Raw genomic sequence first — 11,048 nt, 5'->3', positions numbered from 1 at the left:
TAAGGGATGCAATTAAAGGGATGCAGTTCAGAAGTTAACAGAAACACAGATATTAGGAATGGCAGACCCTACTGTATTTGGTCATCTTGTGTAATGCAGGACTGTCCACTACACTCCATTTTCTAGTGTTTTGTTCAGTTTAGTTTTAAAAGACCCAAGTGAGAGACTATACAAGGTCTAATGGGTGTTACTATCAAAAGGATTTTCCTGAAACTAGGACTAAAATTTTCCTTTCTTAATTTTATTCCACTAATCCTACATTTAAATCATCTCCCTCTTTGGTGTTTGCCCCTTCATATATTTATTTATTTATATGTTTATTTATTTATGTTTATTTATATGTTCTCTATACCTCTTAACTTTCTGCACATATATAGATCTTTCAGTCATCCAAGATGGCAGCTATCACACTATGATAATTGGTTTCAGAACCTTAAACTCATGTCTTAGCAGCTACAAAGAAAGACTTGCTGTTTATCCTTCAGGGATGTACTGTAAGGTACAACTCTAATTCTGCTCTACTGCATATTAATGATTTTTCCAAAAATTGGATGCCTAATGCTTCCAATATTACATTTTTTCAAATTCAGTATATAGCTCTTGTATGAATTATGTATATATTTATACATATATATTCCGTATACTTTTTGACACAAATAATAATATTGAGAAATCTGATTTGCATTGCTGCACCATAAGCCAACTAAATACAACAATCTAAAATTCCATTGGGGCATGTTATTTTTTATTTGCATAAAAATTGTTGTATTAATGCAACATAATTTTGAACCATCAATGTAACATTAAAACACAAGAAAACTGAACTGAAATGATTGGATAATATTCAGAGATATGTTTTTTAATATTAAGGTTTTCTTAAGCCTTAAACAAAACCCAACACAACCCTTCCTGCATATTGTCTTTCATGCTCCACCACTTCCCCACCCCCATTGAAGAATACAGGGTCTTATCTTGAGAAACGCTGATCAACTTTAACTCATATTGATTTTAGTGGGAAACTCCGACTGACTCCAATAAGGGGTATGGGAGCACAGAATCTCTCAACATCAGGATCATATAATCTCATGACACTCCTTACAGGGGTCTTTGTTCTACAATGCAAACTACATCCAAGGTATAAAGTTATATCTAACCAAAGCCCAGCTGACAGCACTTTCTCTTTTTTCTCATTTTTCCACCACAACCAACATGCAGGATAAAGAGAGGTGAGAAGAGAGAGGTAGAGGAAGAAAGAGGATGGGGCTGAGGGAGCGAATGGTTAGAAGAGCCCACAGTCTTTCAGGTTTTCTTTGATTATGATGTCTGTTACTGCATTGAAAACAAACTTGATGTTCTGGGTGTCTGTGGCACAGGTCATATGAGAATATATCTCCTTGTCTTTTTTCTTTAAATTCAAGTCTAGGAACTGCTTCTTGATGTAATTTCCTGCATCTTCAAATGTGTTTAATCCTAGTTGGAGACAACAGCAAATGACAAACATTTTCATCAAAAGCTTCATAGCAGCTGATAACAAACAATTTTGTCAGGAAGATAACTTGAGGCACCCAGGCCTGAAAATTCTGAAATTAAGTTAAGCACCAAAATTCATATTTTATCATGTAAATAAGTGGTCTGGTTTGGGACTTGTCAAAAGGAGGAGAGCAGTAAATGTGAGAAACAGAGGAAGACATGAGAAAATAGAAGGACAAAAATGGAAAGGAAGAAAAGAATTTGAAAATAGAAAAGAAAGGACGGGCAGAAAGGAAGGTGAGAAATGGGAGGAGTAAAAAAAGGCAAGAAAAATCACATAAACCTCAAATTTCAAAATTGACTAGCAATTTTGGGTGGCCAACTTGAGACACCCTAAAGGGGCATGATTTTCAGAAAGTGCTGAGAACCCATCTTCTGAAAATTAGGCCCCTTTAAAAGGTGTCTCTAGTTGGGCACTCAAAATTGCTAGACCCTTTTGAAACAGCCTGGAAAATTGAGCTGTTTTTTCTACTGGTAAAAGAGTTGGGGGACTTGACAAAGGGAGGAGAGCAGTAAGTGGGAGAAACAAGAGATGAGAAAATAGCAGGACAAAAATGGAAAGGAAGAAAAGAGTTGAAAATAGAAATGAAAAGGGTTGCAGGAAGGCAGGTGAGAAGGAGAAAGAGGAAAAAGATCAAGAAAAAGCAACAAAGCCAAATAGGTCTAAGGATGCAATATTTGTTTCTTTATGTAATTTTCCTGCATTGTATTTGTGCTTCCCTAACAAAAAGAAGGATCCTGGAAGGAGGTTCAGGGGATCCACTTTAAGCCAAGGGCAGAATGTGGAGGAGAAAACTTTTGGCTGATTACTGCCTGAAGACAATGGTGGGCCTCAGTCATGTTTATGCAAGACCAGATCCTAAGCCCGTATCAGCATAGCTCCATTGAATCTGGCCCATATTGTTTGACTGTTTGGCCTCAGTTTTCAAAACTGAGTAGCAATTTTGGGTAGCCAACCTGAGACACCTTTAAGGGGCCTGAATTTGCTGGAGAACCCATATTCTGAAAATCAGGCCCCTTTGAAAGGTATTCCAAGTTGGGCACTCAAAATTACTAGTCACTTTTAAAAATTTGGGCCTTAATGTACACATTAGGATAACAGTCTGGAGCATAGCACTGTTTTTCTACCAATGGATTGTAACCTGACTTTACATGTTCTTCTGCACCAGCCTGTAACAACAGCTTTTTTCTATATCCATAGAAATTATAACCTCCAAAAAGGACCAGCATTCACACATTTTACACTATATCTTTATGTAATGCAGAAAAAAAGGGCCAGATTCAGGTGTAAGTAGGTGAAACTCCATTGACTTCAATGGCGTTGCACTTGCTTATGCTGGTTCTGAATTTGGTCGGATGTGTATTAGTATAGCATCCACACAGAATGATGATGACATAATGCCTTTTTGCCCTAATAACCTTCTGATAGCTCTTGGCAACTTTGCCTATGCTGATTATTTTAATGTATTTTTCATCTTGAAACCTACACCTTACCATCATATTCTGGAAAGCAGACATTGAGCTGAACTTTTGTTATTTTTTCTTGGAAGAGGTCCTTTTTATTTAGAAACAGCACAATGGAGGTGGTAGCAAAGTACTTGTGGTTACAGATGCTGTTGAACAGGTGAAGGCTTTCATGCATTCTGTTCTGTTAAAATGCAAAAGGTGCCGATTAGAAGCTGACAGAGTCCATCACCTTGTGTTACTTGTACTCTGAAGTGCTCTTCAATCAATATACCAGTATAGTGTGTTAACCATTAAAAGAAGGGTATTAGGAAAAGGAAAGGGAACATAAGAATGGCTATACTGGGTCAGACCAAAGATCCATCTAGCCAGGTATCCTGTCTTCAGACAGTGGCCAATGCCAGGTGCCCCAGAGGGAATGAACAGAATAGATAATCATCAAGTGATCCATCCCCTGTCGCCCATTACCAGCATCTGGCAAACAGGGGAAGGGAAGGTTTCTAATGTGCCATCAGAGAACACATTAAATTTTCACAACTCACAAGAGGTTTTTTTTTTTTTTCTTCTGACTCACCACGTTTTCATCTTCCACCAGGATCATGTCATAGGCATTGAGTGCAGCACAAAATATTATGCAAGTAACTCCTTCAAAGCAGTGAATCCACTTCTTTCTCTCTGATCGCTGTCCTCCCACGTCAAACATTCTGGGCAGAAAAAAATAACATGCATACTGTGTGTAATAGTAGATAATTGAAGACACACTCACACCTCCAAAGTACACAAAGTAACTAGAGATGGATGGATATTGTAATATGTAGCTAGCTCAAGCCTTGAGTGGGCATTATTCTCCTTCCCCCTTGGGGAAGCCAAGCAGACCTGCATTTTTTCTTCCAAATGTGTATTGGGGATCCAGTACAAACCAAAGCCCGACTTCTCCAAGGAGTTGTGTGTGGCTGGCCCCATGCATTCATGCAGAGCTCCAGTTAAGTCACTAGGGCTCCACACAGGTGAAGGAACCCATCCACCCAGAGCTCGAGTGGATGTTAAATTTCCCATTGAAATGAATGGGGGAGGGGGCCCTTTGTAATAGACAGGCAGGGAACCTCCCTAACCTTTTTTTTAAAAAAAGCAACGCAAATCCATTATCATTTTCTTTGCTTAATTCTTGTGCATGTGGAGAACTGGCAGTTCGATCAATAGAAAACATAGGAGTAAAGGAAATCCAACCTTGGTTGACCTCACAGTAGCAATTAAGGCTCTGAGTTTTAAAGGTATTTAGGTATTGCTGTGCTCAGCATTGCAATGCCTAACTGATTTAGGAGTCAAAAATCTAATTTTTAAAAGGGATTTAGTCACTTAGGAGCCTTTGATCATCGAGCTGAGCTATGAGGTACTTGTATATTTTTAATATGAACCTTTTCAAAAATTGTTTAGTTGGAAGTATAGGTGTGTTTGCAGGGGGATGTTTTACTCTGTGTCTGGAAAAGACCTTAGTTGGAATCAGACATAGCCAATTTTCAAGCATAAGGCATAATTATGACAGCTGGTCATGAATTTTTCATCAACGTTTATTCAATGAAAAATGCAGTTTCTTCAAAATCAAAATTTTCTGTGGAAATTTTTTGACTCCTCGTTTTTGAAAATTTTTCTCAGTGGAGAAAATCCAAGTGAGTCAACTCCAATTGAAACGTATTAGTCTGTCAAATTGAAACATTTTGTTTTGGAACCATTTGACATTAATCTGCATTTACCTAAATTACTCACAAGAGTTCTAGTTGAGGTGACTCATGCCCCCATTCTCCCTTATGAGCTGGGCTCCCTGGCTGGACTACATCTCTAATGGTGCCCTGCAGCCTCCCCTTCCCCCATCCAGTTGAACTGTCATGGTGTATCATGAGAATCCCATGACAGTGGTGGGAGATGGAGTCCAGCCCATAGAGGAGAATGGGGGGAATGAAGCACCCAAACTATGAGGTAGTGGGGGAGCTGTGGAGGTGGCAGTTAGATATTGAACAAAGCTGAAACTAAATATTGTGATTTGGTTCAACAAACTGAAATGAAACATTGAAGATTTCAAAATGTTGGACCATTAATTTTGATCAATATTTTTCAGAACTTTTGTTCCAAGAAAATTGATGACATTTTGATTTCTTTTTCTTTTTCCTGATTCAGCATGAAAACAAGTATTGAAGTATTGGAATTTCACACTGGTCAGAAATTCCAATTTTTGACCCACACTAATAATTTTCAATTCCAATGCAAATCACAGTTCTTGCTGTAAAAAAAAAAAAAAGAAGAAAGAAAGTAGATGCAAATCCATAATAGTAAAATGTTTGCATGTTGTTAAGATCATTTAGGTAACCAAATTGCACAGGAGTCACAAGGCACCATGCAGGTGGCACAGCATGAAACCTATTCTTAGATGTTTGCAAATGTAAAGATGCCCTTTTAGGTCTGCTGCTGCAATCCGTACTCAGACATGAAGACAGTGAGAGTTTTGCCTGAGTATGGACTGCAAGATTAAACCCTAATTCAAATTCCTCAGGGATCTCTTAAAAAGCATTTCATTATGAACTTAAACTTGATAAGTTTACAACACAGTATTTTGCTTGTTTCAGTTATGAGCTATCAAATAAGTAATAAAGGGTTCAAAGCTACCACAACTGAGTTATTAATATACCCGCCTTTTGGGATAAGTAGCATCCAGAGGAATCAGCCTTTTCTAATATTTTTTCAACCTTTTACAAAGAGCTTGACATGTGACAAACCCACCAAGAAGCATCAGAAGGTTTTATACCTGAAGTTCATATCTTTGAAGGAAAACTGAGTCTCAATAATTCCAGTTGTTTTCACTCGTGAGCGCAGAACATCTTGGTCATTGGGAACATATCCAGGAGCTGTCAGCCTGTCCAGATCATTGAGATAGCTAAAGAAATTGAACAGAGTTTAATAATCTGTGAATCAAAGGGGATTTCTGATACCAATAAAACTGAGTGTTTTTCCCCCCGATATAAATGGGCCTGTGTTTACTTCTCTTTCTCTCTTCCACACCTGTAAACTGGGAGAAACTCCACTGAAGTCAATAGAGTTACACTTGTGTCAAAGCATTTATTTGGACCCATTCTACTCTCACATACAGAGTGGTAGCCCATAGGTTTCAATGGGGATCTGCCCTCATAAACAAGAAAAGAGTTTAGCCCCATGCATTCAACATCTCCTGGAAAACTTCAGCTCCAGCACATCTTTAATCTTCCTCCTGAATGCTAAGAAAGCACAGGTCAGAAAGGTAGTTTGTCTAGTTAACTTAGTTCAATCAAGTAGAAATTGCCATCATGACAAAATCCCTCTGATAGAAGGAGATCTGCCAGGAAACTGAGCATCAGACAATGCTGCCAGGTTGTTGCTATAATATTTTTCCTCTTCTAAATGGAATAATGTCATAATGAGTGAACGTAATGGTTCAGAAGAATTCACAATTAAGGTCCATTTCCCTTCACATGCATGAATTTACAAGTTGAAGGTCCAGGAATGTGTGTGTCTTCTTTATTATTAATTACTACTGTTAATTAACATTGATATTATAGTAGCACAGGGAGGCCTTAACCCAAATTGGGGGCCCATTTTGTTAACATCCTCACAGCACCCCTGTTATATGGGGCGTACCATCATCATTCTACCACGAGGTAAACTGAGGCACAGAAGTTTAAATGCCTTGCCTGGAATAACACAGGAAGTCTGTGGCAGAGCCAGGGATTGAACCATATCTCATGAGTCTTGAGTGTATTGACCATCTTGGAGCTCACCCTTCTCCTATCCCTTTTAACTTCAAGTAAAGGTTTAGAAACCCAACTCCCTAACATGTAAAGATTCCCTCCATTAAGAGGTTAAAAGCTAACATAAAGAGAGAGATGAACCAGCAACAAAAAGGAAGGCAAGAACGTTTTTTGGCTTATAAGTATATTGACTCTTACAATTAATATCCAAATAGCGAACAAAATGTAAAGGCAAAATACATCAGTTTTGATATGTGGTTTAACAATGGTGTCAGCATCTTCAGACCTCTAGGATGTGTGTGAACTGGCACTTTTACAGTGATTTGTTTATCAAAGGCAAACAAAGAATGTAGCCCAAATGGAAGTCTCTCTGATGTTTGTTAGGCTTTGTGCTTTTTTCATCTCTCACACAAGGTCTACCCTGCGTGGCATGTGCCTATGTACAGTTCAGCTAATCAGAGAACTACAAAAGCAAACGCCACAGCTCACCATCCTAATCTGGCACTGTTTAACACACCTGCAAATTTAAAAAGTGCAAGTGCTGGGATTTTCCCGTCCATGCAGATTAGTAAACAAATGGGATTTTCATATTGTAAACTGAATAGACCGCACAGAAGAAGGAAGGAGTACTTCAGCTCATCTGAGCATTTCAATGACAGCCCTTTATGTATGTCCAGCAGAAATGGCCAACCTATTGTTTTAAAATTGTCATCTAATTCTTGTTCATGGGGTCTAAATTCCTGTTCTCTGAGCACGTGGCCTAGCAGTTACTCTAGCCAGAGGTCAGTTTGTGGGAGTCAGGAGCCACGGCAGTCTTCACTATGTATAAAGGTAGTAAAGCACACGTGTATATGCTAGTCAATATACACGCACCTTGGGTCTTCTTAAACACAAAAACAGTCAAGTGCCTAAACAAGCCGGAGGCATTAAGTGCTAGTTCTGTCATTCCATAGTTCAGGCTGCAACTGAATTTCTATTATAACCCTAGTTTTTTTCCCCGTTACACTGACCATAAATTTGGATAAATTGTGTTGGACTCCAAGGTAAAAATTTTCAGCCAAATTTGAACTGATTTGGACAAAAAATTTCTAAATTATGATACCCTAAAAATAGAGATCGTCTCCAGAGTTCAAGAAGTTTAAGAAAAACAAACAAACAATAAAAACACCAGAAAGAAGGAGAATGTCCAAACTTACTGGACTCACCTAACAAAAAAGTTCAAAGATCAGTCAATGAAACTCTTGGGGCCAGATCCTCAGCAGATGTAAATTGGAGTATCTCCATAGAAATCAGTGGAGCTATACTGAATTACACCGTTGGAGGAAGTGGCTTTTATTATGTATTATTTGTATTACAATAACATCTAGGGGCCACAGTCATGGATTAGGACTCCATCGTGCTAGGCCCTGAACAAAACACAGAACAAAAAGATGGTCCCTACTCCAAAGCGCTTACAATCTAAGTAGTTTTAAAAGCAATTTAAGTGCAATGTTAGAATGGCTAGTTGGCTCCAGTAGGCTTTAAACTGACCATGAGAGCTTTGAATGCAATGGCAAAACTCACTTGTACTTTAATGGTGCAGGATCATGGTCTAAAGGTTTGATTTTCAAAGATATTTAGGTGCCTAAAGATGCATATTGGTATCTAGTGGTATTTTAAAAGTATCCATTATCTCTTCATCATTTACCACTCTACCAATCTTGTGTCATCCACACATTTTTATCAACAATGATTTTCTGTTTACTTCCTGATTATTGATGAAAATCTTGACTAGCATCAGTCCTGTGTGGTGTATTGAAAATTATGTTAAAATTACAAGCTATCACTTTAAGTTTGCAAGAGGTTTGAAGGGAAGTGGGTGACCTGGGTCTTTCAGAGTCAGTCTCCAAGAGCCAGCCTAGAGCAAGGTGGGATGAGTTGTGCCTCTCTACTTTCTCACTGTTTTTGGTTCTTTGTGTTATGGTTCTGGATTTTAAGAAATAAATTAGTGTCACATTGCAACTGCAACCTTCCAGAAAGAGTATTTTATTTATACAATTTCTCTGACTGAATGCTGTGAACATAATAGCCTAGTACCAACCCCAGGGAAACCCCAGTAGAAAACACTCTCTTTCAATGACGATTTCCCATTGATAACTACTTTGAAATCTGTCAGTTAGCTGTTCTTAATCCATGTCATTGATATTGTATAGTACTAATTCTTTAGTCTGAATGTTGTGTAGTACTAAATCAAATACCTTACAAAAGTCTAAGAATATTTCAACTATTTTATCAACCCAGTTTCAAAGAATGAAATATCCTCTTATCATTACTTGTTTTCTTTGTTTAAATGTGATAAATGCATGATAGGCAAATCAAAAATTGGCTTGGGTTTTTTCAAGTTACCATGCATTTATTTTCATCCACCACATTTGATGCATCCCTACCTTTCTCACAATATTCAGGCTATATTTCCTATATTTTCTTGACAGCAATTATAAATGAATGTCTAGTAGAAACTATCTTTTAAAAGCTCTGATAAAGACCATCTAATTTTAGGTCTTTTTTGAGAGCACATCATTGTAATATCTAAACGCTCTTAAGGTATAATTCTTGTCACTTACTAAACTGCTGAGTCATTGAGCTGATATTCTGCTGCCCTTTCAAAGCAGGCCTGGATTCCTGGGTCACTCCACAGTCGCTTTATGATTTCAGAAAATTCAGGAGTCATGGATCCATCCTCTAGAGAATTTGCCATAGTGTACAGTTGTCTTTCATCTTCCTAAAGGAAATTTCAGTAAGTATAGTTCAAACATATTGTGGTCCTTGATCTCTTTCTGAAACATACTTATTTAATGAATCACAGTGGTTTAGGAATTTCTCATTCTTGCAGTGTTTGTTGTTGTTGTTGTTGTTATGATGTTGATCTGTGCAACTTTTCTGTGTGTGTGTGTGTGTATGGGGGGGGGGGAGAGGAAGCACACACACACACACCTCACAGCTTATCACACCACCTTCTGGTGCAGGTCCAAAGCAGGACTTAAGTCAGTGGTTCTCAAACTATTAGGGTTACCATACATCCAGATTTTCCTGGACATGTCCGGCTTTTTGGGCCTCAAATCCCCGTCCGGGGGGAAATCCCAAAAAGCCGAACATGTCCGGGAAAATAGGGGGGGGCCGGCGCCGCTGGGTGCTGGGCTGGGGGCCAGGCGCCGGGCCGGGGCCGGAAGTGCTGGGCCGGGGGTGCTGGGCCGGGAGCCGGGGCCGGGGCCAGCAGTGCTGGGCCGGGGCCGGGGGTGCTGGGCCAGGGGTGCTGGGCCGGGGGTGCTGGGCAGGGGGTGCTGGGCCGGGGGCTGGGGCCGGGGCCGACACCCCAGTAGGGTTACCATATTTCAGCGAGCAAAAAAGAGGACGGGAGAAGCCCCGCCCTAGCCCCTCCTACTTCCCGCCCCCCCTGACCTCCCAACCCTCCCCCCGTTCCTTGTCCCCTGACTACCCCCTCCTGGGACCCCTGCCCCTAACTGCCCCCCAGGACTATCTAAGCCTCCCTGCCTCTTGTCCCCTGACTGCCCCAACTTTTATCCACACCCCCACCCCCAGACAGACCCCTGGGACTCCCACGCCCCATCCAACCACTCCCCACCCCCTGACAGCCCCCCCCAGAACTCCCAACCCATCTAAACCCCTCTGTTCCCTGTCCCGACTACTCCGATCCCTCTCCCCACTCCTGCCCCCTGACAGTTCCCCCCCAGAACTCCCAACCCATCTAAACCCCTCTGCTCCCTGTCCCCTGACTGCTCCGATCCCTCTCCGCACTCCTGCCCCCTGACAGCCCCCCCCAGAACTCCCAACCCATCTAAACCCCTCTGCTCCCTGTCCCCTGACTGCTCCGATCCCTCTCCCCACTCCTGCCCCCTGACAGCTCCCCCCCAGAACTCCCAGCCCCCTACCCCCCCGCTCCTTGTCCCCTGACTGCCCCCTCCTGGGACCCCTGCTCCTAACTTCCCTCCAGAACCCCACCCCCTACCTAAGGCTCCCTGTTCCTTGTCCCCTAACTGCCCCCTCCTAAGACCCCCCCCCCCATCTGCCCACCAGGACCCTACCCCCTACCTGTACCCTGACTGCCCAAAACTTTCTCCACTCCCCCCAAAAAGCCCCCCCCCGTTTCTTGACTGCCCCCTCCAGAACCTCCCTGCCCCTTCTCCTGCCCCCCTTACCCTGCTGCTCAGAACAGGGTGTTGGGCTCTGTGCGAGCCGGACACGTGGCTAAGCTCCCCAGCACAACAAAACCCGGTCCCTGGC

General features: G+C 41.3%; 1 protein-coding gene across 1 annotated transcript in view; it reads right to left on the bottom strand.

The window, feature by feature from the left end:
• Positions 1-734: 734 nt before the first annotated feature.
• Positions 735-11,048, bottom strand: part of GNAT3 (G protein subunit alpha transducin 3) — a 29,018-nt gene continuing 18,704 nt past the window's right edge. Inside the window, exons 3-7 of the mRNA XM_054016144.1 lie at positions 9,371-9,528; positions 5,792-5,920; positions 3,569-3,698; positions 3,025-3,178; positions 735-1,470 (exon numbers count right to left, since the gene is read on the bottom strand). Coding sequence (XP_053872119.1) covers positions 1,280-1,470; positions 3,025-3,178; positions 3,569-3,698; positions 5,792-5,920; positions 9,371-9,528 — 762 coding nt within the window. The 3' untranslated portion in view covers positions 735-1,279. The remainder of the gene's footprint in view (positions 1,471-3,024; positions 3,179-3,568; positions 3,699-5,791; positions 5,921-9,370; positions 9,529-11,048) is intronic.

This window comes from Malaclemys terrapin, chromosome 1 (assembly GCF_027887155.1).
Source record: "Malaclemys terrapin pileata isolate rMalTer1 chromosome 1, rMalTer1.hap1, whole genome shotgun sequence".
In the NCBI taxonomy this organism is placed as follows: domain Eukaryota; kingdom Metazoa; phylum Chordata; order Testudines; family Emydidae; genus Malaclemys; species Malaclemys terrapin.
This window is presented reverse-complemented; position numbering and strand designations above follow the sequence as displayed.